At 42.1% G+C, this 26798-nt stretch overlaps 1 protein-coding gene and 1 long non-coding RNA gene across 5 annotated transcripts; both read left to right on the top strand.

The window, feature by feature from the left end:
* The first annotated feature begins 4259 nt into the window (after window positions 1-4259).
* On the top strand, window positions 4260-25656 carry LOC112235309 (unconventional myosin-XVIIIa). 4 transcript variants are annotated; one of them, XM_024403730.2, is made up of 6 exons: window positions 4260-4505; window positions 9261-9335; window positions 9557-9598; window positions 10046-10207; window positions 10499-10582; window positions 24882-25656. In XM_024403730.2, exons 1-6 carry the CDS (start codon window positions 4407-4409, stop codon window positions 25557-25559), a joined length of 1140 nt encoding a protein of 379 aa, XP_024259498.1. In that variant the 5' UTR covers window positions 4260-4406; the 3' UTR covers window positions 25560-25656. The 4 variants fall into 4 exon arrangements, with proteins under 4 accessions (XP_024259498.1, XP_024259500.1, XP_024259499.1 ...); XM_024403732.2 differs by having other exon boundaries at window positions 9560-9598; XM_024403731.2 differs by lacking the exon at window positions 4260-4505 and adding an exon at window positions 4512-4654.
* LOC112235310 lies at window positions 12089-16582 on the top strand. The gene is made up of 2 exons (XR_002951044.1): window positions 12089-12605; window positions 15424-16582. It is a non-coding gene; the product is annotated as an uncharacterized LOC112235310 (long non-coding RNA).
* Window positions 25657-26798: the final 1142 nt, after the last annotated feature.

The following is a 26798-nucleotide window of genomic DNA, read 5'->3' on the forward strand; positions in this document are numbered from 1 at the left end:
CATCAGTTGAGTCGTCAAGCATGTAGTGTAGTGCAGAACTAGCTTACTACTGTCACCTACTGGTTGAATATACAGTTGCAGTTGAAGGTTCAGTTGAACAAGGTATATTCACAATTTAGTAAGATTCCATATGCAAACGTATCCTTGGTAGAGCATATTCACCATAAGTCTTCTGTAGAATTTTGGATTTCTGACACTTTAAAGAATTCTACACAATAGGTAGAAGTCTACATATAATGGGGCCTAGTGGCACTTGTTTTAATGAATCCTAAATTAACCAACAAGTAATTGATAGATTAATACGGTAATTTTACCATGTACATTCTTATTTTTTTTTAAATGGGGCCATTTCAATATCATGACATAAAGTGCTATCCAATTATTTTCCTCAAAACGGTCTCTGGTAATGTGAATGTATTTATTGGTTTGCATGTGAAAGTAGTAAAGGAGTCTGTGGGCCACTGTATTTCAGACGTCCACAAAAATTGTCACAGGTGAACTACACTGAGTGTACAAAATGTAAAAAACGCCTGCTCTTTCCATGACATAGACTGGCACCTACTACCATACCTTGTTCAAAGGCACTTAAATAATTTGTCTTGCCCATTCACCCTCTGAATGGCACACATACACAATCTATGTCTTGAGGCTTGAATCCACTTCAATCAGTGTAGATGAAAGGGAGGAGATAGGTTATTGAAGGATTTTTAAGCATAGAGACAGTTGAGACATGAATTGTGTATGTGTGTCATTCAGAGGGTGAATGGGCAAGACAAAATATTTTAAGTGCCTTTGAACAAGGTATGGTAGTAGGTGCCAGGTGCACCAGCTTGTGTCAAGAACTTCAATGCTGCTGGGTTTGCTCAACAGTTTCCTGTGTGTATCAAGAATGGTCCACCACCCAGACAACTTGACACAACTGTGGGAAGCATTGGAGTCAACATGGGCCAGCATCCCTGTAGAATGCTTTCGACACCTTGTAGAGTCCATTCTCTGGCAAATTGAGGCTGTTCTGAGGGCAAAGGGGGGGTGCAACTCAATATTAGGAAGGTGTTCCTAATGTTTGATATACTCAGTGTATAGTGGTGATTGAAAGTATCCACCTGCTCATTTAATCGCCTACATGATCAAACTAGTAACTACACCAGTGCTGCTCAAGCAGATACTGCTGCTGCGCAATTCCATGGTAACCGAATGATGCAGAGACTCAGATTTCTCACTTTAAAATGTCAAACAAAAGAAGCACTACTTTTAACAATTTCCACAGAAAATGTTACATAAACACATTTACTTAAAGAAACAGTGCAGAGTTAAAGTTTGGTACGGGCATTTCCATCAAAAAGGATCCATGAGCACCAACATGTGAAGTTCATAGGAGTACATAAAATTGGGTGTCAAATGAAAGTGAACAGTCTATATTTTTGGGAAATGAAGGCATAGATACATTTTTCAACCATTTTCCATCTTAAAAAGTAGGCCTAACTAAAGGCTTTGATTTCTGGATAAACAGATTGAAAAGGGGTCTTAGATAACATCTACCATAAAAACTCTTAAAAAGGTATCAGAAATGCATCAAAACACAATAATGTTGACGTAAAGACCCCTACCAACTCATCTCAACACTAATATTTAGTTTTGGAGAAATTGTTTACCTTCTGTAAGTTTAAGAAATATTGCTTTTTAGTTAGTGATTTTACTGATATCAAATTGATTTATGAATTATTAAGTGATTAAGGCTCGTAATTATGTTACCAAATTGGTAACGGAATTACCAAAATATCTGTAACGGAATTACTGCAAGTGAATTGGCTTTAAAGGGACATCATAATAGTCACAGACTACAGTTGGGTCACCTGCTATGACAATCCAGAGAATGCCAGACTAATCAAAGTTTAATGACAAAATTTCCCCATGAAGGACCTCTGCACCACCTTCCTGTTCAAGTGAGCACAAAAATATATTGTATGCTTCTGTATAAATTATGTAATATGCCAGGGAGACATGTATACTGTAGCTAAGAAAGTAATACTAAGTGTATACTGTGTATTAAGCTGTTAGTAGTCTATGTGCCAACCCTAATCATTTGGTCCCGTTTCCCCTCCTAATTTTGCGTACTGTTTTGCTGCCAGACAAGGCTCCGCTGATAGCCAGGTGTAGCAGTCGTAAGGTGTTGGGATTGCTGTTGGGACTCTGCTGTTGGGACAGCATTATGTAGGCCCTAACAGTGTGCGGGCACCGTTTGTCACCGTTATAGTGCAATTAATGTATTGTTTAGTGTTGTGTAGTGGGTTTGCTGGCATGCATCTAAACATTTTTTTTTTTTTTGCCTCACCAAGATTTACATGCTTAAGTCGCCACTGATCGATGCACGTTTAGATGCAGTATTCGGCTGTTTTGGCTCCTTCTTCTTCTTTGGTATTATGGAGGTCCGCAAACAAATGTTATAGGTGCATGCCGCCACATACTGTATTGTGAAAAAATTACCCAACAACTAACACTACACCCATTAAAACCTCATCACTATTCCGCTACTTTGGCCCTGTCTGATCCTGCACCAGGCCTGCAGCCTGGGAGGACGGGACACTATCGTTCAAAACACCTTCTCTGCAGCTGTCACCACAACATCTATCCTCTGTGATTTACATTCCATTCCTGCGGTACAGTTGAGATCCATGGCCATAAATGCCAAAAGACAAACCCTATTCCTGTTATTCCAATCACTCTCTATTGACCATGGCCTACTCACAGGGATCTTCTTAGAATCCCTCACCCTGGACCCATCTTCTTCTACTACTCTATTCACTGCTCTGATTCTGGCAACCTCAATCTGCCTTACTCTCACTGGACACTGATCCTCAGCATCATGGGTACCCCTTCAGTTTACACACCACTTTTTCTACCGATACTACACATTCCTTTTTCTCATGTCCTCCTGCACACTTCTCACATCTACGAATCTCCCTCCTACACACTGCTGCCACATGACCATAAACTTGACACCTAAAACACTGTAATATGTTCGGTTAAAAAGGTTTCACGGGATAACTGACACATCTTAACTTGACTTTATCTGGTAAAAACTCTGCATCAAAACTCGACCGTATCTTCTCTGTTTCACCACGCTCTCCACCGGGTCTGCACCGCACCAAACGGCGGGCGTCGCAGACACCGGGAATCTTCAACTTCAGTTGACCCTCCTCAACACTTAACGCCACTCCAGTTATCACTCCTTTCAACAGGGCCCTGCTCCAGAGAGGAAAGCAAGTCACAGTTCTTGTCCCCAGTCGCATGGTGCGGAGTGGACACTCCCTCTGGATGACAGAAACACAAAAAAACAACACGATTCCACCTCAAGTCACTTTCACCTACCCAATATTTCCCAACCTCTTCTCCACCCAACCTGACACCACATATGGATCAGCCAGAATGCAAGCATCCATTCTCTCCAAAAAATCTCACTCCCACTGGGCAAAGAACATCTTTGTCACCATCAGGACAAGGCTCAAACTCTGCATTCTTCACCACACCTGCCACCGCAGTGAATTCATCCTCACTCTCGTCTTGTTCAATTTCCTTATGCAGCACTCCATATTTACTCTTAACATGTTCCACCTCCGTCTTGGCACTCCCCCACCATTGTAAAACCTTGGGCTCCCGAGTGGTGCAGCGGTCTAAGGCAGTGCTAGAGGTGTCACTACAGACCCTGGTTCAATTCCAGGCTGTATCACAACCGGCTGTGGGAGTGCCATAGGGCGGTGCACAATTGTCCCAGTGTTGTTAGGGTCTGGCCAGGGTAGGTTGTCATTGTAAATAAGAATTTGTTCTTAACTGACTTGCCTGGTTAAATAAAACATTTGGAAGCTATAGAAATTAATTTACTAATATCTACATTTGTTTTTGCCATGTTTATTATATTACAGACACCTTAATGCATACTTATAAATTATATTATGTGAGCTAAACATTAAACAAATATGAAACATTTTCCTTCAAGTATAATTTTACTGTCTCCACTACAACAACAAAAATACTTGCATACATGTAATTTTGTCCTTGAAACATTAAAATGAAATACTGTAGAATTCCATTCATTTCTATGGAAGACTGCTTTTCCGAAGAGTGCCAATACAGCCGACCATTGGTTTCATAGCCTCAATGTCCTAAACATGCGGTGGGGAATAGCAATCCAAGGTTTATGTACGTCATTGGGAGGCAACCCAGAGAAGAAGAAAAACATTCCGCTCACATTACAGTTAGTCCTCCGCCCACAACCTGGGCGTCAATTCATTCTGTCGCGATCCCTTCATCCGCACAAAACATAACATTACTCGTTGACGACAGTACTCATGTCATCTAGTTCTAATAAAAGGATTTATATTTTTTGTGTATCGTAGGTTACTATAAAAATGCATTCCGGGACTTTGGAAAGAATCGGGTCGCCGATAAAAAGGACGCTTTCTCGGGGAGTGAGTGAGGACGAGTCACTTCGCAACATTATCAAAGAGGTGAGCGTCGAGCAATCACGTCGTTATTGTATATTGCGACATTTACAAGAGTCATGCAGTCTATTATCTGCAGGCTATTATCTACTTTTATAGAGTCTAATTTGACATTACTAGGCTACAGTCGAGAAGATTCATCCTCGAGCGTTACAGTAAGCCACTACATATGTTTTATATTTTTAAGATGTTTACTTTGTTTTTACTGTTGTGTAGCCTACTCATTTTCATTTAGACCTCACCCCAATGTTACTGTAGCATGCGGTTTTACATTGTTTCAAGTTCACTGACGGAAAACGTTAACATTGTTACAATGACTTCCTTTCGAGCAGTGTTACATTGTAGCCAGCCTACCCACAACTGAATTGCCTTCAAATGACTTTACGTTTAACTAGTTACTTAAAACACCAGAGAAAAATGGCTTCTAATCTCTGACTAACCTTAGTGTCTCCCGTTAGGGCACAAGTAAAACAGAATGGCTACTTCGTTACAGTGTGCATAGAATATGGATGACACATTGACATTGCATGACTAATGTAGTTTAGAATTCAGTCATCAGTGGTTCATCATAAGTTAATTTAAAAAAATCATTGGTAGAGTACAGTAAACTTACAGTCCATGAGAACTGGACCTAGAGGTTTGCCCAATTGTGTTTATATGTAGCCTAAGGGTAGGCCTAAATCCATTTTTAATTCAATTTAAACAAAACTTTCCATGTCTGTCCATGGAAGTGGTTAGAAAGTCCCTTTTTGGACCTGAATGTCAAAACATTCACGAAATAAATGTGCTCAAAGTTTACCCCTTTTGCATACCCCTCCATACCATAGTCATCCATGTCTTCATCACTGGAAAAGATAAATGGTTGAGTTTGATATGTTTTCAAACGGTTTTATTTGTTTTAAAATTCATTTTTTAAATCTTTAATGTCAATTAACTAAACTGATTTCTGATTGTTTTCATATTCACATATGTTGTAGCTTAGACCCTATTTCACATCATTTGAGTTTGTTGTGCCGTCCATTGGTTGAGACACAAGCTCTTGAATACAGGGTTGGTGACATTTCAATCATAGAAATATAATTTATAGAATGGGCCTATCCCTTCAGACCACTGCAATTTAGCTAGTACACAATTGAAATTCAATTAAGATTGTAACTTTTAATTATTACCACAAAGATGACCGCCAGTCCAGCTTCTGTTGAATGTTAACTTAAATGGTAATGTCTATTCTATTATTTATATTTCTATGATTGCATTAGGTTTCCTATGGAGGATTGCCAGTATGATTGAAAACAAATATTCCCATTAAAGTCAACATTCTCATTTTTGCGGTACCATTTGAAATTTTACATTTAAATTGTATTTATTATGAATCCCCATTAGCTGCTGCCAAAGCTGCAGCTGCTCTTCCTGGGGTCCAGCAAAATTAAGGCAGTTTATACTATTTTAAAAACATTACAATACATTCACAGATTTCACAACACACTGTGTGCCCTCAGGCCCCTACTCCACCACTACCACATATCTACAGTACTAAATCCATGTCTATGTATGTTATCGTGTCTGTGCCTATGTTTGTGTTGCTTCACAGTCCCTGCTGTTCCATAAGGTGTTTCTTGTATCTGTTTTTTTTAAACTAATTTTACTGCTTGCATCAGTTACATGATGTGGAATAGAGTTCCATGTAGTCATGGTTCTGACCACACGACCGAACAGTCGTCAAGGTGCGATCAGCCTGACTAACCTGTGTCGGTATGTAGCCTCGCTACTTTTATAGCCTCGTTACTGTATATAGCCTGTCTTTTTACTGTTTTATAACTTTACCTACCTATTGCTCACCTAATCTCTTTTTATGCGGTATTGTATTCAGCACACGTGGCAACTTGGATTTGAATTATATGACAAAAATAAGACTTTACACGTTTTTTTGATCATTTAGTTTAAGGATAAAAAAAAAGTCAATTTTCAGCCGTTTATCTTTTCCAGTGATGAAGACATGGATGTCTCATAGTATGGTGGGGTATGCAAAATGGGTCAACTTTAAGCATCTTTATCTCTTGAATGTTTGGCATTCAGGTCCAAAAAGTCCTTTTCTGAGCACTTCTACAATGGGCAAATATGTATGGAACTCTTCGTTCAACTCAAAAGGGGTGCTGTCAACCTGATTTTAATTCAAATGGATTTACCCATAGGCTATTATGCAATAACCCACTCATTTGATTGTGCTTCATTCATGAATCCATCTGTAAAACAATCCTCCGGCATCATTATCAAGCCTTTCTCCCCGAAATGCTAATATTCAGTAACAGTGGGTAGGCCACTCATTAGATTGACCTTCACGGAAGACTTCATACCTTAGCAAGTGATAATTCCACATCAATCAGTGTAGATGAAGGGGAGGAGACAGGTTAAAGGATTTTTAAGCCTTGAGACAGATTGTGTACAGTATGTGTGCCATTGAGGTTGAATGGATAAGACAAAATATTTAAGTGCCTTTGAACAGGGTATGGCAGTAGGTGCCAGGAGCACCGGTTTGTGTCAATCACTGCAACGCTGCTGGGTTTTTCATGCTCAAGATTTCCATGTTATTCAATAAGGGTCCACCAACCAAAGGACATCCAGCCAACTTGTCACAACTGTGGGAAGCATTAGAGTCCACATGGGCTAGCATCAAGGTTTCCGTTAGGAAAATACGGCACCGGGCAACGTGACTGGACAGATTTTAATTTGACAGACATTTGAGAAATTTGCCAGATACCCATATGCATAACGCATTAGGGCGTCCACCCACTGTGCTTAAAATCACATTTAGATTATTGTAATTCATTTTAACAGAATATAATTTAGTCTGTGAAAGTTGAACGTTCTTGTACCAAAATGAAAAGTCTTCTTGAAAACGTTACCCGTTGCGTCGTCATCCCTGCTATAAATGATATATTTGTATAATAATTGCCCGGCCTGGCCTGTCCCACTCCCCCTTCCCCCTTGCGATTCAGCACCAAAGTAGTGGAAAGAGGACACTCTTTGATGGCTACAAAAATTAAGAAATTATAGAACTGATGTTGGACAATCAAATTCGATATGTAAATTAACTAAATTCAGCTGGTTCATTGAGAGCTTATTTTACAATGCTCCTGTGAAACGAGGCCCGCGCAGTGCATTTATGAACGCACGTGCCTCGTGTGATGTACATAACTTATTGATAACAACTCTGTCCTACTATAGGCAGTTGGCTGCCTAGTGATTGGTAACTGTCCGATGTAAATAGTTGGCAATGCAGTTTCCAAGTGCTACTGAAGAAGCTCAACTGAAATACACATCATTACTCTACTCTAGTCTATCAATCCATTCCATATCTAGATACTATACATGACACATGGGCGGCATTTTGGTGAGCTTGCCTAGGGCTGTAGCATAGCTGCTTGGACCATGCAAGATGAACACAATTTGCCTCTAATTTACTTGCATCTGCGGCGGACCTTGGTCTGCTCAAAGTGAGCTGTCAGGAATTCAAAACTGTCCAACTCCTTGGAGCAGCTTGTTTATGCGCATCAGCCTTGTCACTTTGTCCTCGAGGCCGTCTTTACTCTGTTTTGGAGAAAGAATCCCCTCTTGGCAGGCACACTGGAAACTGGGATAATCAACACAATCTTTGCCAATTTTCCCCACTTAGCTGTAGTCCCTTACATGCTAACCAGACCGGACATGTCGCAAAATAAATTTAGAAATCCACCCACACTGCTTGCGTGCGCCAACGACCGTTTGTTGCCAAGGGCTAAAATAGAAGTCATTCCTATTTCTGACGCAGATTGCGCTGCAAGTCCTGCCTCTCCCATCTCCTCATTGATTTATAGAAGCAGGTACCCACATGCCATCTCCTTATTGGTTATACCCACGTAGGTGAATGAAAGATGAAATGTTGTCGTGGTAAAAGTGAAGATGCCAATCACCATATAAGTTCAAAGATGAAAAAGCCTGGAAGGAGAGATAACTAGAAACTATTTGGTTGGCCGTTTTATGTGTGGATTAATTGTCAGAGTAGAAGACCTTGTGCATTCCATGTAAAATAACAACTCAATGTTTGTCCCAGGACAAATTAGCTAGCAACAGCAAGCTAGCTAAATAGGACAAATTAGCTAGCAAGTGCAAGCTAACTAGCTAAATTGCCATATGTTTAATGCTTTTTGACCTGTCCCCAAATTGTCATAGGTTCAGAGTTTGTTTTGATATTTTAACCTGCGTATCGTGTTTGGTGTAGGGGGACAAAATAAATGTATGCACAATGGCGCACGCGCGCAGCTGGTTTGGGTTCCGTGTTATGAGGACCTTGTGTCTTTTGCGTGAGTAAAAATAAACACACACCGACACTAATTTTCAAGCAGCTTGATAATTTACTATACCTATGAGGTATATTTGCCTTTGAAGTTGGAGCACATTGACTTGTATTTCCAGCAATGAATAAAAACATGATTTTGCCAATTGGCCGGAAATAGTTTTATTTATTGGCTATTCATTTTTTATCGGCCAAAAGCCATCGTTTTTCGACACCTTGTAGAGTCAATGCCCTGATGAATTGAGGCTGTTCTGAGGGCAAAAGGGGGTGCAACTCAATATTAGGAAACTTTTCCTAATGTTTGGTACACTCTGTGTGTACCAGCTGACTATGGGATGTGGGAACAATGTAAAAGGTATGCAAACAGTTATTCCCACATGCTTTGTAGACATTATTATGGCTCTGTCTGATGTCTTTTATTTTGTTAGACGGAGAGTTCGGCCAGGCGTCTGACACGCAGTGAGAGCAGAGGGGGGACCCTCAAGAGGAGAAGTGGGAGTCAGGTATAATAAGAGCAATGGATGAAGCTACTGGTATATTTAGAATGTGTCCCAAATGGCACCATATTCCCCACAGGGCAGCCCTACACTACTGATCTGACATTTAAACATTATTACCTCTGATTCTATCTGTGCTATGAACCATACTAAGAGTATGCTAGAACTTCTTATTATATTACTTGCTTGAGTGTTGTTGACCTTTCTCTTTGTCTTGTTCCCGCCAGCAGTCTGAGGATCAGGAACTAATGATGGAACTCCCTGAGATGGTGATTATCTGCGCAAGCTTTTTTTTTTTTCTTTTTCAGAATAGCTTTTCTCATATTTGAACAGTATAACCAGTTGTTCTACTGGATGTCAACCTTCTCACTGCCTGTGCTGCATATTCAGAGGGTGCATACTCTTTATGAAACTCACACAAAATAACCCAGGAAGAAAGAATTTAGCTCCAGTGCAATTATGGGTTGTCATGCCAGCAACTTGTTGCTTTATAAAGAGAACCTGGTATGACTCAAATGAGGACCATAGACAAGCAATAGCTATCAAAAAAATTACATCTCCATGAAGCAATATCCAACAGTTGAATATCAAATTACATGTTAATTAAACCAGTATTTTTTTGTGTGACTAGATGAAGCTGCCCACTGCCATGCCTGTGTTTGTTGGGAGCGTGATGACTAATTGGATCTTCCCACGGATATGCCTGTGTTTGTCAGATTGATCTGCAGGCGAGCTACGACGATGTGTTGCGAGAGCTCCGTGGGCTGGAGCTGCAGCGGGAGACTGTGTTGTTCCAGGTGGACGTTCTGCACGACGCCCTGGAGGGGGCCGAGGAGATGCTGGCCGAGGCTCAGAGAGAGGCCAGCCATGCCACCATGGTACATCCAGTCATACACACTTGCAATGACTGAGATATGTGGTTGTATGACCTACCTTAGTGAAATGCACTGACTGTAAGTCACTCTGGATAAGAGTGTCTACTAAATAAACAAAATCTAATGAACATGTGAAAAGATCCTGGAGGAGCAAAACAATGTTTATAGTAGGAATGTATTATTTCCTGTGACCCAATTGTGGTTCTCCTACTGTTGAAGAATCACTGCTCTAAAACAATTCACAACCCTCAGCTGCATTGAATCATAAATGGATGTGTCTTTCTGTATTTGTAGGAGTTGGAGCAAGAGAGAGAAGCCAATAGGAAGTTGGAGGACATGGTCAGCTCTCTGATGCAGGAGGTGGAGAGGCTAAAAGAGGTAATGAAGTATGAGGAGGAGGGGCTTACATAATCATACAGCGAGAGGCACAAGTACAGCAGGATTCCTGGTTTTGGACATATCCACGGCAGGTAGCCTAGCAGTTAAGAATTGGCTCAATAACCTAAATGTCGCTGGATCTAATCCCTGAGCTGACTCTGTGAAAAAATATTATGTCCTCTTGCGCAACCCTAATTGCTCCTGTAAATTGCTCTGGATAAGAGTGTGATAAATTACTAAAATGTAAAAATAAAGAGTGACTAATAGCTTGTAGCTTCATGCCAGCTCTGGTTTATTACGTATCTCTTTCCTTTGTCAGGGGAGTTTTCTCTCGGCTCTGTGCTTTGCTGAACTTGACAGAATGAAGTGTTTCCACTGCTGGGAAATTTCAGCCTGGGGGACAACCTCTCACCATACATGTTATTCTCAGTGTGTTTTGTGTACATTACCTTTCCTAAAATAGGGCATGTAAATGATTGATAGATATTTGTTCTGTCCCAAAGGATATGTTTGATAAAGGTGTTATGCTTGCTACATGTTGACTAATGTCATGTGGAGTACATTTTGTGTTCTAATGAGAACAGCACATTTCACTCGGTTACATTTTAACATTTACATTTTAGTAATTTAGCAGACGCTCTTATCCAGAGCGACTTAGTTCGTGCATTCATCTTAAAACAGCTAAGTGGGACAACCACATCACAGGCATAGTAAATACACTTTTCCTCCGAATAGCTATCAGCAAAGTCAGCGCTATCTGCTACTGAGGCTTGTGGCAGGTTAGAAGGGAGTCGTCTGTTTGCAATTAAATGGGATAATCCACCTCAAACCTACGAAAGTCCAGAGGGCATATGGAAGAAAAATGTATTCCCTTGTTATGTCAAGCACAATTTATTTATCTCATGGTCACTACATAACAAAAGTTGTTTTGTTGACCATGAGATGATTGTCTCATGGTCATGACATTTAGGGCTCCCAAGTGGCGCAGCGGTCTAAGGCACTGCATCGGTGTCACTGGTTCGATTCCAGGCTGTATCATAGGGTGGTGCACAATTGGCCCAGCATCGTTAGGGTTTGGCCAGGGTAGGCCTTCATTGTAAATAAGAATTTGTTCTTAACTGACTTGCCTAGGTAAATAAAGGTTAAAATAAAACAAAGTTGTTTTTGTCTAGGTCAACTATACAAATAGGAATGTACTTACTAAAGAGATTGACAGTATGGTTGAGGCGGCAGAGCTCACGGTGGATCAGCTCATACGTTTTTATTGATTGCCACACTGATGGATGGTACATTTCATGCTTTCATTTATGTTTGAAGCTCATTATCAGTTTATAAATTAGAATGTTAGCCAGCTAAATGTCCATTACCTAGCGCTAAGAGTTTGTGGGGGATTTAAGCCCTGAATGATGCCTGACAAACTTGATCTCTCAGGCTGTATGCCACCCCCAGGACTACAGCCAATCACATGCAAGCAACAACGCAGCTAACTTGGCTGGCTAGGTAGGTACTCTTGCTTGCTAGCTAGCTAGCTAGCTAGCTAGCTAGCTAGCTAGCTAGCTAGCTAGCTGTCTTTGCTGGTTGTTAGTTTGCATAACTGATATGTGTATAATTGCAAGGGACACTTCATGTTTTATGGATAATATAAAAATGTACAGAGTTCCTGACAGGCTGATCAGATTCAATAGCAGCCTCTGAGGTTGATATGTTAGGATTCTGCCTTGTAGGCTGTTTCATAAGCAAAGCTCCTTGCAGGCAGATTAGCAGTCAGTGCATCATGTAGATGATCATGAGTGGGTGCGCTCTATTCCTGACAGGCTGCTCAGATTCAATAGCAGCATCAGAGGCTGATGTCAGAATGCTCTATATATTGATAAACGTCACATTGTATTTACCCCTCCCAAAAAGGAAATGCTAATTAGCGGCTTATGTGGCTATCATACAGAACTACAAATGCCCTTCTCAAGCTTCACGTCATTTACCATGGCCATGATGATCTGGACGAGACTGATGAATCGGGGCAAAAGTAAGTTTATCCTGAGATTCTATCCAATGTTAGCTAAATATGGTAATTTGTTTAAATGAAGAAGTCTGAACTGTATTGGGCAAGTAAAAAATGAACACCTGATAAATGCATGAAGTTCATAACTAGTTAAGCTTTCATAAACCAACAGTTTAGCTTGCTACTGAACTAGCTAGCTAACTTAGTTTCACCATATAACATTCTAGCTCATGTTTGTGTCTGTGGGTAATACTTGACTTGCAGCTATCCTAGGCTAGCAGTATTATTTTGGTCTGGCTTTTTAGAGGTTTCAGAGATGGACTGATTAGCATCCTAATCATTAGCAAGTGTATGTACTTTACTGTGAGGAAACATTGACCTGTTTCCCCTCTAGACAGCATATCATTAGTATAGCTAGTAGGGAAGGTTATGTAACTTTATTTAGTCCTACCAACTATGGTGGGTTTTAAATGACTCGTTTTTTTTCAAGTGTGTGTGTGTATATACTTTTTTACCCCTTTTTCTCCCCAATTTCGTAATATCCAATTGGTAGTTAAAGTCTTGTCCCATCGCTGCAACTCCCGTACGGACTCGGGAGAGGCGAAGGTTGAGAGCCATGCATCCTCGAAACACGATCCCGCTAAACTGCACTACTTCTTGACACACTACCCGCGTAACTTGGAAGCCAGCCGCACCAATGTGTCTGAAACACCGTACAGCTGGCAACCAAAGTCAGCGTGCACTGCTCCCGGCCGCCACAAGGAGTCGCTAGAGCAAGATGGAACAAGGACATCCCAACCGGCCAAACCATCTTCTAACCCGGACGATGCTGGGCCAATTGTGCGCTGCCTCATCGGTCTCCCTGTCACAGCCGGCTGCGACACAGCTCGGGATCGAACATGGATCTGTAGTGATGCCTCTAGCACTGTTAGACCGCTGCTCCACTCTGGAGGCCCCTAAGTATAATTATTAACCTTATTTGCACCTTCTGTATTCCAGACTCAATAGGTCTTATCACCTCTCAACTAGGCAAGCTGTTTCGACCTGCTTTGGTCTGTTTCAGTCATTGCAGCAAGTCCTGAAGAGCAGGAGTGTGTGTGAAGGTTTTTGTTCCAGCCCAGCCCTAACACCTGACTTAAATGATCAACATGACGAATCACAGCGATAGGCTATGATTTGTAATCAGGCATGAGCTGGGCTGGAACAAAAACTTATACACCCACTTAAGTCATTATTCAGTACGGGTACAATCGGGGAGGGGGGTTCAATTTCCCGGTATTTATATATATATCAATGATGTTGCTCTTGCTGCGGGCGATTCCCTGATCCACCTCTACGCAGACGACACCATTCTATATACTTTCGGCCCGTCATTGGACACTGTGCTATCTAACCTCCAAACAAGCTTCAATGCCATACAACACTCCTTCCGTGGCCTCCAACTGCTCTTAAACGCTAGTAAAACCAAATGCATGCTTTTCAACCGATCGCTGCCTGCACTGCCTGTTCCGACCTTGAATATGTGGACATCTATAAGTACCTAGGTGTCTGGCTAGACTGCAAACTCTCCTTCCAGACTCATATCAAACATCTCCAATCGAAAATCAAATCAAGAGTCTGCTTTCTATTCCGCAACAAAGCCTCCTTCACTCACGCCGCCAAGCTTACCCTAGTAAAACTGACTATCCTACCGATCCTCGACTTCGGCGATGTCATCCTACAAAATGGCTTCCAACACTCTACTCAGCAAACTGGATGCAGTCTATCACAGTGCCATCCGTTTTGTCACTAAAGCACCTTATACCACCCACCACTGCGACCTGTATGCTCTAGTCGGCTGGCCCTCGTTACATATTCGTCGCCAGACCCACTGGCTCCAGGTCATCTACAAGTCCATGCTAGGTAAAGCTCTGCCTTATCTCAGTTCACTGGTCACGATGGCAACACCCATCCGTAGCACGCGCTCCAGCAGGTGTATCTCACTGATCATCCCTAAAGCCAACACCTCATTTGGCCGCCTTTCGTTCCAGTACTCTGCTGCCTGTGACTGGAACGAATTGCAAAAATCACTGAAGTTGGAGACTTATCTCCCTCACCAACTTCAAACATCTGCTATCTGAGCAGCTAACCGATCGCTGCTGCTGTACATAGTCTATTGGTAAATAGCCCACCCATTTTCACCTACCTCATCCCCATACTGTTTTTATTTACTTTTCTGCTCTTTTGCACACCAATATCTCTACCTGTACATGACCATCTGATCATCTATCACTCCAGTGTTAATCTGCAAAATTGTAATTATTCGCCTACCTCCTCATGCCTTTTGCACACATTGTATATAGACTCCCCCCTTTGTTTTCTACTGTGTTATTGACTTGTTAATTGTTTATTCCATGTGTAACTCTGTCTGCTCACACTGCTATGCTTTATCTTGGCCAGGTCGCAGTTGCAAATGAGAACTTGTTCTCAACTAGCCTACCTGGTTAAATAAAGGTGAAATAAAAAAATAAAATATAACGCATACTCCACTCTCAAGTCAACTTGTTGACTAATGCCAACGCGGCGGCTGCTAAGAAGAAGGTAGCAGCTGTGGACCAGAAGACTACAGTCAAGGCAGCACTGGTCCACACCTGCCCTGTCTATTGGGAAAGTAGTATTGTTTGGTACTGTATGTGCCTTTACGTTCCTCTCCATGTGTAGGCTGTTGTACTGTCCTGTGGTACAGTCTTTCATCTGTGTATTAGTGTGGCATCACATTGCTTAGTTTATCATTTGTGTCTACTTTGAATTCAATCTAAACCACAGATTAACTTCCTCCATTTTGTCTTTCACGTTTTTATAGACGCAGACCTGAAGACATTCAAGCAGCACTTTGAGAACAAGCATCCCAAGTCTCCAAAGGTCCCAGTACTGGTTGATGTGCAGGCCTAAGTGACCACACACTCAAATGGACCTACAGCTGGGATAAGATTCTTCCATCATTCACACACAGTAGACATAGTATAAACCATGTTGTCAACAGTGTTGTCCTCAATGCTTAAATTGTATTGTGTATGGCTCAATTGGTGGAAATGCTGTGATCACTCATTGTCTTTAATTGTGATTCACAGACACAAATTGACCACGATTTGAAATCTGCAACTGAGACAGAATGATGTCGAGGGACCCGCTGAGACCCCATGTGTAACTGGACCTGGCTGGATATTTGTGACGACAACCTATAAGGGATGCAGAAGCACACCAGCACCCAATTTTATGTTTATTCCATGGCCAACCATCCCTCTAGCAACCCCTTATTCCACACTGCCTTTTATGCCCCATGGTCCCTCAACTTTGGACACTTTGGAACTCTCCATCTCATCTACCTTCATCCATTTTCCCTATGCTGCTTCCTTCACTCCTCCTGATTTGATAACCTCTAGACTGTGACACGTTTAAAAGTGTTGTTGTGTACTGTTTTTGCCAGCTTTTTTTTTTACTCTGGTGATGCTGTCTTCCTGCTTATTCCGAGGTTCAGATTGAATACAGTGGTAAATGTGCTGCTCACAATTGATAGCAGCAACATTGACTTGTTAAATTGACAAGAAAGCTGTTGATATAGTTGCGTTTCGGCATGTCTTCCTTGTTTTGAGTGTGTTTCTCATTCTGCTGGAGTTGACCTAGTATTTATATTAAACCTGCCTTATGCATTCAGTTGGTTCTCCGTTTGTAACTCACCCACCAAAAATCACTGCTGTTTTACATTTTTTATTTTTGCTGCTCTAATTTCTAAAATAGAAAAGCAGAAGAATCTGTGTGCTCTCTGGTAGAAGAGCACCATATGAACGGTTTACTATGTCCCAGGTTTGTGGCATTGATTAATATAATTACATTAACTCAGCTGTTTATATGTTTACAAGGCATTGTTTGCTATTTTGATTTCTTTAAAACAATGTGATGGCTGGAGTTCGGGTGATTGGAGGACTAGGTGCATTCTTGTCAAATAAATATGCTTATTCATTCATGATTGTGGATATATTCTGCAATTAGTTAATCCGGCTTTGAATCTGCAACAGAAGATGTCAACAAGTTCTGAATTGCTTTAATACAGCAGTGCATTCTGACATCATACATTTAAATAGGTTTTACCACATTCATCTAGTTGGCAGAAATTATAAGGTATTAAATATATCCGTTCACTGTCTGTAGGAGAAGAGCATCTGGTAAAGTAAGGGCATGTTGCTAATATCAACTAGCCTGGTATTCATGGCACATCGTAAATATCTGACTGCTACTAGGATAGTATTTTGTACAAGACACCACCAGATGCATAAATAAGCCACAAATATTAGTTAAAATATGGAAATGAAATGTTAAATATCTTGTTTTGGATCAAGGTAGCTATAGCTAGCTAGCTAGCTAGCTGACAGCAAAGGTGTCAGCTAGAGATGAAATTAGGAGCTTTAAAAAAAATGAATTTCACCTTTTATTTAACCAGGTAAGCTAGTTGAACAAGTTCTCATTTACAACTGCGACCTGGCCAAGATAAAGCAAAGCAGTGTTACACATGGAATAAACAAGCATACAGTCAATAACACAATAGAAAAAGTCTATATACAGTGTGTGTGTGTGTGTAAATGGTGTGAAGAGGTAAGGCAATAAATAGGCCATAGTAGGGAAGTAATTACAGTTTAGCAAATTAACACTGGCGTGATAGATGAGCAGATGATGATGTGCAAGTAGAAATACTGGTGTGCAAAAGAGCAGAAAAGTAAAAAACAATATGGGGATGAGGTAGGTAGCTGGGTGGGCTATTTACAGATAGGCTAAGTACAGCTGCAGCGATCGTTTAGCTGCTCAGATAGCTGATGTTTAAAGTTAGTGAGGGAAATATAAGTCACCAGCTTCAGTGATTTTTGCAATTCGTTTCCGGTCATTGGCAGCAGAGAACTGGAAGGAAAGGCGGCCAAAGCAGGTGTTGACTTTGGGGACGACCAGTGAGCTGGAGCTCGTGCTACGGGTGGGTGTTGTTATCGTGACCGGTGAGCTGAGATAAGGCGGAGCTTTACCTAGCATAGACTTATAGATGCCCTGGAGCCAGTGGGTCTGGCGACTGGAGCATACAGGTCGCAGTGATTGGTGGTATAAGGGGCTTTGGTGACAAAACGGATGGCACTGTGATAGACTGCATTCAGTTTGCTGAGTAGAGTATTGGAAGCTATTTTGTAAATGACATCGTCAAGTATCTGTAGGATAGTCAGTTTTACGAGGGTATGTTTGGCGGCGTGAGTGAAGGAGTCATTGTTGGGAAATAGGAAGCCGATTCTAGATTTAATTTTGGATTGGAGATGTTTAAAATGAGTATGGAAGGAGAGTTTACAGTCTAGCCAGACACCTAGATATTTGTAGTTGGCCACATATTCTAAGTCAGAACCGTCCAGAGTAGTGACACTAGTCGGGCGGGCAGGTGCGGGCAGCGAACGGTTGAAAAGCATGCATTTGGTTTTACTAGCATTTAAGATCAGTTGGAGGCCACGGAAGGAGAGTTGTATGGCTTTGAAGCTCGTTTGGAGGTTAGTTAACACAGTGTCCAAAGAAGGGCCAGATGTATATATGGAATGGTGTTGTCTGTGTAGCAAGAGTGACATCGTTGATATATAAAGAGAAAAGAGTCGGCCCTAGAATTGAACCCTGTGTTACCCCCATAGAGACTGCCAGAGGTCCGGACAACAGGCCCTCCGATTTGACACACTGAACTCTGAGAAGTAGTTGGTGAACCAGGCGAGGCAGTCATTTGAGAAACCAAGGCTGTTGAGTCTGCCTATAAGGATATGGTGATTGACAGAGTCGAAAGCCTTGGCAAGGTCGATGGCGGTTATGATATCGTTTAGTACCTTGAGCATGGCTGAGGTGCACCCGTAATCAGCTCAGAAACCGGATTGTACAGCGGAGAAGGTACAGTGGGATTCGAAATGGTCAGTGATCTGTTTATTAACTTGGCTTTCAAAGATTTTAAAAAGACCGGGCAAAGGGGCTGCACTGCAGTGCTAGCTGTGCCACCAGAGACTCTGGGTTCGCGCCCAGGCTCTGTCGCAACCGGACGTGACCGGGAGGTCCGTGAGGCGATGCACAATTGGCCTAGCATCGTCCGGGTTATGGAGGGTTTGGCCGATAGGGATATCCTTGTCTCATCGCGCACCAGCGACTCCTGTGACGGGCCGGGCGCAGTGCACGCTAACCAAGGTCGCCAGGTGCACGGTGTTTCCTCTGACATATTGGTGCGGCTGGCTTCCTGGTTGGATGTGCGCTGTGTTAAGAAGCAGTGCGGCTTGGTTGGGTTGTGTTTTGGAGGACGCATGACTTTCGACCTTCGTCTCTCCCAAGCCCGTACGGGAGTTGTAGCGATGAGACAAGATAGTAGCTACTAACAATTGGATACCACGAAAAAGGGGGTAAAAAAGAAAGGCAGGATGGATATAGGTCTCTGACAGTTTGGGTCTAGAGTGTCTGACCACGGCAGCTTTCCAATCTTTAGGGATCTCAGATGATACGAGAGGTTGAACAGACTGGTAATAGGGGTTGCAACAATGGCAGCGGATAATTTTAGAAAGAGAGGGCCCAGATTGTCTAGCCCAGCTGATTTGTACTGGTCCAGGTTTTGCAGCTCTTTCAGAACATCAGCTGTCTGGATTTGGGTGAAGGAGAAGCGAGGAGGCTTGGGCAAGTAGCTGCGGGGGTGTGGGGCTGTTGGTTGGGGTAGCCAGGAGGGAAGCATGGCCAGCTGTAGAGAGATGCTTATTGAAATTCTCGATTATCGTGGATTTATCAGTGGTGACAGTGTTACCTAGCCTCAGTGCATTGGGCAGCTGGGAGGAGGTGTTCTTATTCTCTATGGACTTTACAGTGTCCCAAAACTTTTTGGAGTTAGAGCTACAGGATGCACATTTCTGTTTGAAAAAGCTAGCCTTTGCTTTCCTGACTGACTGCGTGTATTGGTTCTTGATTTCCCTGAAAAGTTGCATTTCGCGGGGACTATTCGATGCTAGTGCAGTCTGCCACAGGATGTTTTTTGTGCTGGTCGAGGGCAGTCAGGTCTGGAGTGAACCCAAGGGCTATATCTGTTCTTTGTTCTACATTTTTTGAAAGGGGCTTGCTTATTTAAGATGGTGAGGAAATTCCTTTTAAAGAACGTGCCAACAACACATTTTTTCAGATACCTCCAAATCAGGAATTTTGTAAGGACACATATCCCACAGTATGGAATGAAGCCAAATAGTCCTACATTAGCTTGATCCTTGTCAAACCCCATTCAAAAGGGTTGGTCTCTAGACTATGATGTGCTACAGGCCCACATAGAGGTATCCACAGACACCATTAAAAGGGTTTGTGAACAAGAACTTGGGTCAGAAATCTCAGATGAGGACTGGGTAGAAGCTCTCAGAAATATAAACCACAGTTCAGTGAATGCCAGACACAACCCTGTACAGTTTAAGGTGATACACAGGTTACATTACTCAAAAGTTAAACTACATAAAATATTCCCGGACACCTCACCACTGTGTGAGGTGCAAGCAGGATGAGGGGACGTTGACCCACATATTCTGGACATGTCCTAAGTTACATGCTTACTGGGCTCTCATTTTTGATTACTTATCTAGAGCCTTTGATAGATTTCTAGCCCCAGACCCATTGATCGCTCTGTTTGGTACAGTTGATGGGAATAACCACGAAGGGAAAGCTGTCTCTCTTTGTACTCTATTAGCCAAAAGGCTCATATAGCAATTTTGGAAACTGGAGACTATACCTACCTTTTGAAATGTGGTTACGGGATTTAGGAAATGTAATACATATGGAAAAGATTCGATACAATACCTCCAATAGAAGTTCAATGTTTTACAAAATATGGCAGCCGATACTGGATAAATGGTCTAGTCCCGCTTCATAACTTGGTTGTTGATCTGCTGCTCCTCTGTGCTGCACTCCACTCCACTCAATATTTATTTTTGGCTTAACTACACTGCTTGTAATGACTATATGCTGTCTTCTTATACATGTACCATCTAATAGGATTTTGTTTTATTTTGTGTATTTGTGAGTTAAGTTTTGTTTGTCCTCTAAATTGGCCATCCCATTCAACAGTACAATGAATGTCATTGTTAGTATTGCTGTCTTTTTTATTTGATTTTTTTTATTGTAAAATAATAAACATATTCTTTTTTTTTTTTTAAAGAACGACCAGGCATCCTCGACTGACAAGATGAGGTCAATATCCTTCCAGGATTCCCGGCCCAGGTTGATTAGAAAGGCCTGTTTTAGGGAGCGTTTGACAGTGATGAGGGGTGGTCGTTTGACCACGGACCCATAGCAGATGCAGGCAATGAGGCAGTGATCGCTGAGATCCTGATTGAAAACAGCAGAGGGCAAGTTGGTCAGGATAATATCTATGAGGGTGCCCATGTTTACGGATTTAGGGTTGTACCTGGTGGGTTCCTTGATAATTTGTGTGAGATTGAGGGCATCTAGCTTAGATTGTAGGGCTTCCGGGATGTTAAGCATATCCCAGTTTAGGTCACCTAGCAGAACGAACTCTGAAGATAGATGGGGTGCTTGCAAGGATTTGTAGTCTTGCATGATGTCTACTTTGATAATTACCATTTTCTAATCTGCGTTAATAGAGATGAATATATTTATAAAGGTTACGTTGTTCGATAAGTGTAAATCTCTATGAAAACATCATGGCAGGGAAAGCCTACATGAAACACAGACCTTGTTTGAAGTGGTTCTGAAATCCCCTATGGAAAAAACGATTGGAACCATTCCTGTGTTTCACCGCTATGTTTTATGGGTATTATGACACATCCACTGTGGAGCTCCATAGAGCTAACCCCCTGCATCAGGTATGCATCTGCCTATAAAGCACTTTGACAGCTAATCTGCCTGCAAGGAGCCTTGCCTATAAAATGGCCTGCAAGGCAGCATCCTGATTTATCAGAAATTGAATCTGATAAGCCTGTCAGGAATGGAGGTCACTCACTTCAAATTGTTATATCCACAAAACATGAAGTGTCCCTTAATTATACACATATCAGTTATGCAACGCAGCTAACAACCAGCATTGATAACGAGATCGCTTGCTTGCCAGCTAGCTAACAAGACTACTTAGCTCACGAGACTAGCCCAGTTAGCTGCATTGATTCTTGCGTGAGATTGGCAGTAGTCTTGCGGGAGGCACACAGCCTGGGAGACCGCACTGCCTGTCAGGCATTGTTTAGGGATTAAATGCCCCACAAGCGCATTTGTGATCAACGCAGCCACAGGGTCTCTTAAACAAATTAATGGATGATCCGTGGTGCTTAGATTTTCTTGAAATCTTGACAAAACTTTTATGTAGTGATCATGAGATAAATAAATTGTAATCTCGACATAACAGATTTCCATATAAACCACATTGTTATGATTAATAATGTTAAACAGTGTTAAATAACCATAAGAAACTGTCAACTGCGTATATTTTCAGCAAACTTAACATGTGTAAATGTTTGTATGAACATAGGATTCAACAACTGAGACATAAACTGAACAAGTTCCACAGACATGTAACTAACAGAAATGGAATAATGTGTCCCTGAACAAAGGGGGGTCCAAATCAAAAGGGGTATCTGGTGTGGCCACCAGCTGGGGGCATCTCCTCCTCATGGACTGCACCAGATTTGCCAGTTCTTGCTGTGAGATGTTACCCCACTCTTCCACCAAGGCACCTGCAAGTTCTGACATTTCTAGGGGGAATGGCCCTAGCTCTCACCCTCCGATCCAACAGGTCCCAGACGTGCTCAATGGGATTGAGATCCGGGCTCTTCGCTGGCCAATGCAGAACACTGACATTCCTGTCCTGCAGGAAATCACGCCCAGAACGAGCAGTATGGCTGGTGGCATTGTCAGGATGAGCCTGCAGGAAGGATACCACATGAGGGAGGAGGATGTCTTCCCTGTAACACACAGCGTTGAGATTGCCTGCAATGACAACAAGCTTAGTTCGATGATGCTGTGACACACTGCCCCAGACCATGACGGACCCTCCAACTCCAAATCGATCCTGCTCCAGAGTACAGGCCTCAGTGTAATGCTCATTCCTTCAACAATAAACGCGAATCCGAACATCACCCCTGGTGAGACAAAACCGCGACTCGTCAGCGAGAGCACTTTTTGCCAGTCCTGTCTGGTCCAGCGACGGTGGGTTTGTGCCCATAGGCGACGTCGTTGCCGGTGATGTCTGGTGGGGACCTCCCTTACAACAGGCCTACAAGCACTCAGTCCAGCCTATTGCAGATAATCTGAGCACTGATGGAGGGATTGTGCGTTGCTGGTGTAACTCGGGCAGTTGTTGCCATCCTGTACCTGTCCCGCAGGTGTGATGTTCGGCTGTACCGATCCTGTGCAGGTGTTGTTACACATGGTCTGCCACTGCGAGGACGATCAGCTGTCCATCCTGTCTCCCTGTAGCGCTGTCTTAGGCGTCTCACAGAACGGACATTGCAATTTATTGCCCTGGCCACATCCGCAGTCCTCATGCCTCCTTGCAGCATGCCTAAGGCACGTTCACGCAGATGAGCAGGGATCCTGGGCATCTTTCTTTTTGTGTTTTTCCGAGTCAGTACAAAGGCCTCTTTTAGTGTCCTAAGTTTTCATAACTGTGACCTTAATTGCCTACCGTCTGTAAGCTGTTAGTGTCTTGTTTCAAGGACAAATGTACATGTATTTTTGTTGTTGTAGTGGTGACAGTAACATTAGAACTGTGGGCATTTTATTGTACTTTAAGGAATTTATACTTTAAGGAAAAAATATACTTTGTTTAGCTCACATAATACAATTTAAAAGTATGCATTAAGTTGTCTGTAATAGAAAAAATGTGGCAAAAAACAAATATTTCTTACTATGGTGGTGGGGGGGAGGTCAAAATGGAGGCACGCTGGCTTTAGAAAAGCGCCCCCTCTCTGTCATCTAGTTTGTATATAAATCATTGGTAGCAACATGTGAAAATTATTGTGGAAATCTGTTGCAGCTCAAGTCAACTACAAAACCCACAATAATTAGGTAGTTAGCTAGCAAATGTATCTACACACAATAATACCAAAGTCAATATTAGCATGTGAATTAGCTGGCTAACTGCACTATCAATTTAGGAATCTTATCTCACCGAGTCAAGCTTGCAGTTCCTCTCTGCCCAGAGCGAGTGCAGAGTATGTTGCTTTTCGGCTACTGTCCCAACGATCTTACCGCTAGGCTATCTGCCGCCCTTATAGAACTTTTCTTCATGATTTCCTGATTTCATAGATGGAAGTAAAATTTTACCCACTGATAGAACACAGGTTTTCACCAAATTGACAGGACTTTCATGATTTTTATTTCTGGGGGTGGATTATCCCTTTAAAGCCCTAAGAAGTGCTAAACAATGTAATCTAGCTGGCAGTCTATATCCTCCTCACTTTAAGACATCTCAGTAGATTTTCAAACGAATAAATATTTGCAGTGACTCAGAGACTGTGGTCGTAATAATTTGGTCATCTGATCATCAGCATGGTCTTGTGGTTGGGCAAGTCCAATGTGTGTGTGTGTCTTGTCAAATGGCATTGGCCTTGTAGCCAGAACGCACTCTGCTCTGCAGTAGGATGGCTTGCCCACAGCCCACTTACTGACAGATATGCAGATGCTGTCTGTTTCCTTTTGTAATCGGGAAACGGTAATGTGACAATTGGCCTGGCTACTTTCCCAGCCCATGCCTCAAATCTACGTTGAAGAAATACAGGTGAAGACAACAGGATTCTAATATCCCATAACTTTGCAACAATGGGACTAACTATGCTAGTTAACAACAGCGCTAGTAGTTAGCAACTGCTCTGGTCCAAGATTAATGACGACGTTGTCTTAACCTGTATATTTTCGACTTAGCCTCAAACCATGCAAATAGACCTATGAATATATTGATAGTATAGCACAAAATGTACTACAGGCTATAAAATGTATTTGACAGAGATTTGGACTCATTCGTAATAGTAACAGCCCAGACTGTGTAAGTCATTATAATATGACTGTTCTTGTTGAATTTGGTTTTCATATCACCCACTTCTAGCCTGGAGTGTCCTGTTGACATTTGCATCTAGTTTTACAGTATGAAAATCTTAGGTCTGTGAGCTTCAAGATGTAACACCTGCCTGTTTCCCTGCTGTAATGAGGTCTGTTCAAGGTTTGCGTCCCTAATGGCGACCTATATAGTGCACTATGTGAAAATGGTTAATATAGATGTTATATCATCCTGTTCCACAGGAGAGGAAGACCATTCCAGCAGTACCAGTGTACACACTCGTCAAGGAGCAGGAGATGGAGGAGGAGATTGCTAGACAACAAGCACAAGAGATGAAAATAAAAAAAGAAGCACAGGAACAAGTCAGTGATACACCAGGGGATGAGGACAATTCTACCAAAGATGCGCCTCTCTCTATTATCCGATTGGACAGTGAGAGCCCCGGGCCCAACAACGGACTAACATTGGAGACCAGAGCTGGAGGGCTGCTCGCCGCCTCCTTCAAAAAGGAGAGGGAGGAGCCGTCCTCTGACAGTCCAAACCGGCCCCTTCCTCTCCACGTCGCCCGGCTGTGGTCCTCTGTGGACTCTGAGGACATAGAAGAAGGGGCAGAGGACAGCTTCACCAAGTTCACTAAGATGGTCAACAAGACCTTGGGACCGTTGATGCTGGGTAGCCAGACCCCAGGGAACAGTCAGGAGGAGAACAGGCGTGACATCTTTCCAGATAGGAACAACGACACCGACAGCATCAGCACCTACGAGGATGCCTGCGCTGACACGCCCGAGCTGGATGAGGGAGACGGGCCAAGGCTGCCCCATGATGAAGGATCCCCGGTGGATGATGATGAGGCAGAGCCGTCGAATGGCAACGATCCCAAGAACCCCAAAAACCCCAATGATTCTTGCATTCTGTCGTAAGAGCTGCAGAACTGTTGTGGTACGAAAGGTCAAATGTACTCTCACTCTGTCTGCCCTCTTGATAATATAATATATGCAATTTAGCTTTTATTCAAAGCAACTTAGTCATGCGTGCATACCTTTTTTTACATCTTGAAAAAGGGTTAAAAAAAATATGTTCTTGGATCAGTGCGCTCATTGACACCTATTTAAAAAAAAATATATATATTTTTTTTTAAATGTACCTTTATTTATACAGGTTTTTCTCATTGAGATAACATCCCTTTCCCAAGAGAGACCTGGTCCAATAGCAGCAAGGTGGAACAACGTTTCAGACAAAACAACTTACTAACACAACATTCAACAAAACTGTAAACACACATACAGTACAACAAAAAAAAACATTTTACATTAAAAACACGAAGGTCTTGACTAAAAACAGCTGGCCTAAAGACAATTACACTCTTCTATGATATATACATCAATGAAGTGTTTAAAAAAGGGTAATGTCAACATTGGGAGTTGTTTTAGCGCAATCCGGCACGGTGGAATTCCAGTAATGTCTACAGATGTCTCTTTAGTCAATCTTTCTCCCTCTGCATGACTTGCAAGGTCGCACTTAAGTGTTTAGTTTTCCTGCCGTTTGGCACAAAAGGTAAATTACCTCCCTCTGTTTATTAGTGACTGATGATCACTTAAGACTGTTTGCGTACACTGAACTATCAGATATGTTTCAGGACACACCACAGACCTCTAGCATTCTAAACAGTCAAATTATGTGATGTATAGATCACATACTGATAGTGCTGAGCGATTAACAAAAATGTTTAATTCTGTTTTTTTTTCTATGAGCTCAATGCGCAGTTTCTCTAGAGATAAATCTGATCAAGCTGAACTGTGCGATGTAGTAGGGAGTTGTAGTTTCCAACAGGTCAATATACTACTTAGTTTTGCGCAGAACGTGTGATTGAGAGTTATAAAGCAGTTGTTTCGTGAGGTATCCCTATCTGAAAATACATGATCTAAGCGATTGATAGTTTGTATTCAGCAGTCATAAAAATATGCCTTATTTACTTTGAAGAACTACTAAAATAGTGATTTTGTCACACGGCATATACAGCCGTGTGACAGCTATCATTATAGAGATGAGATGATGACATGGAATTAAATAATAATAATCTTGTAAAATACACAAATGAAATATTTTATGAAAGTCATGTGAATAAATGATGGTTAATAAGTGATAAGCAGTAATGGGCA

The sequence above is a fragment of the Oncorhynchus tshawytscha genome, linkage group LG07, assembly GCF_018296145.1.
Source record: "Oncorhynchus tshawytscha isolate Ot180627B linkage group LG07, Otsh_v2.0, whole genome shotgun sequence".
NCBI lineage: Eukaryota > Metazoa > Chordata > Actinopteri > Salmoniformes > Salmonidae > Oncorhynchus > Oncorhynchus tshawytscha.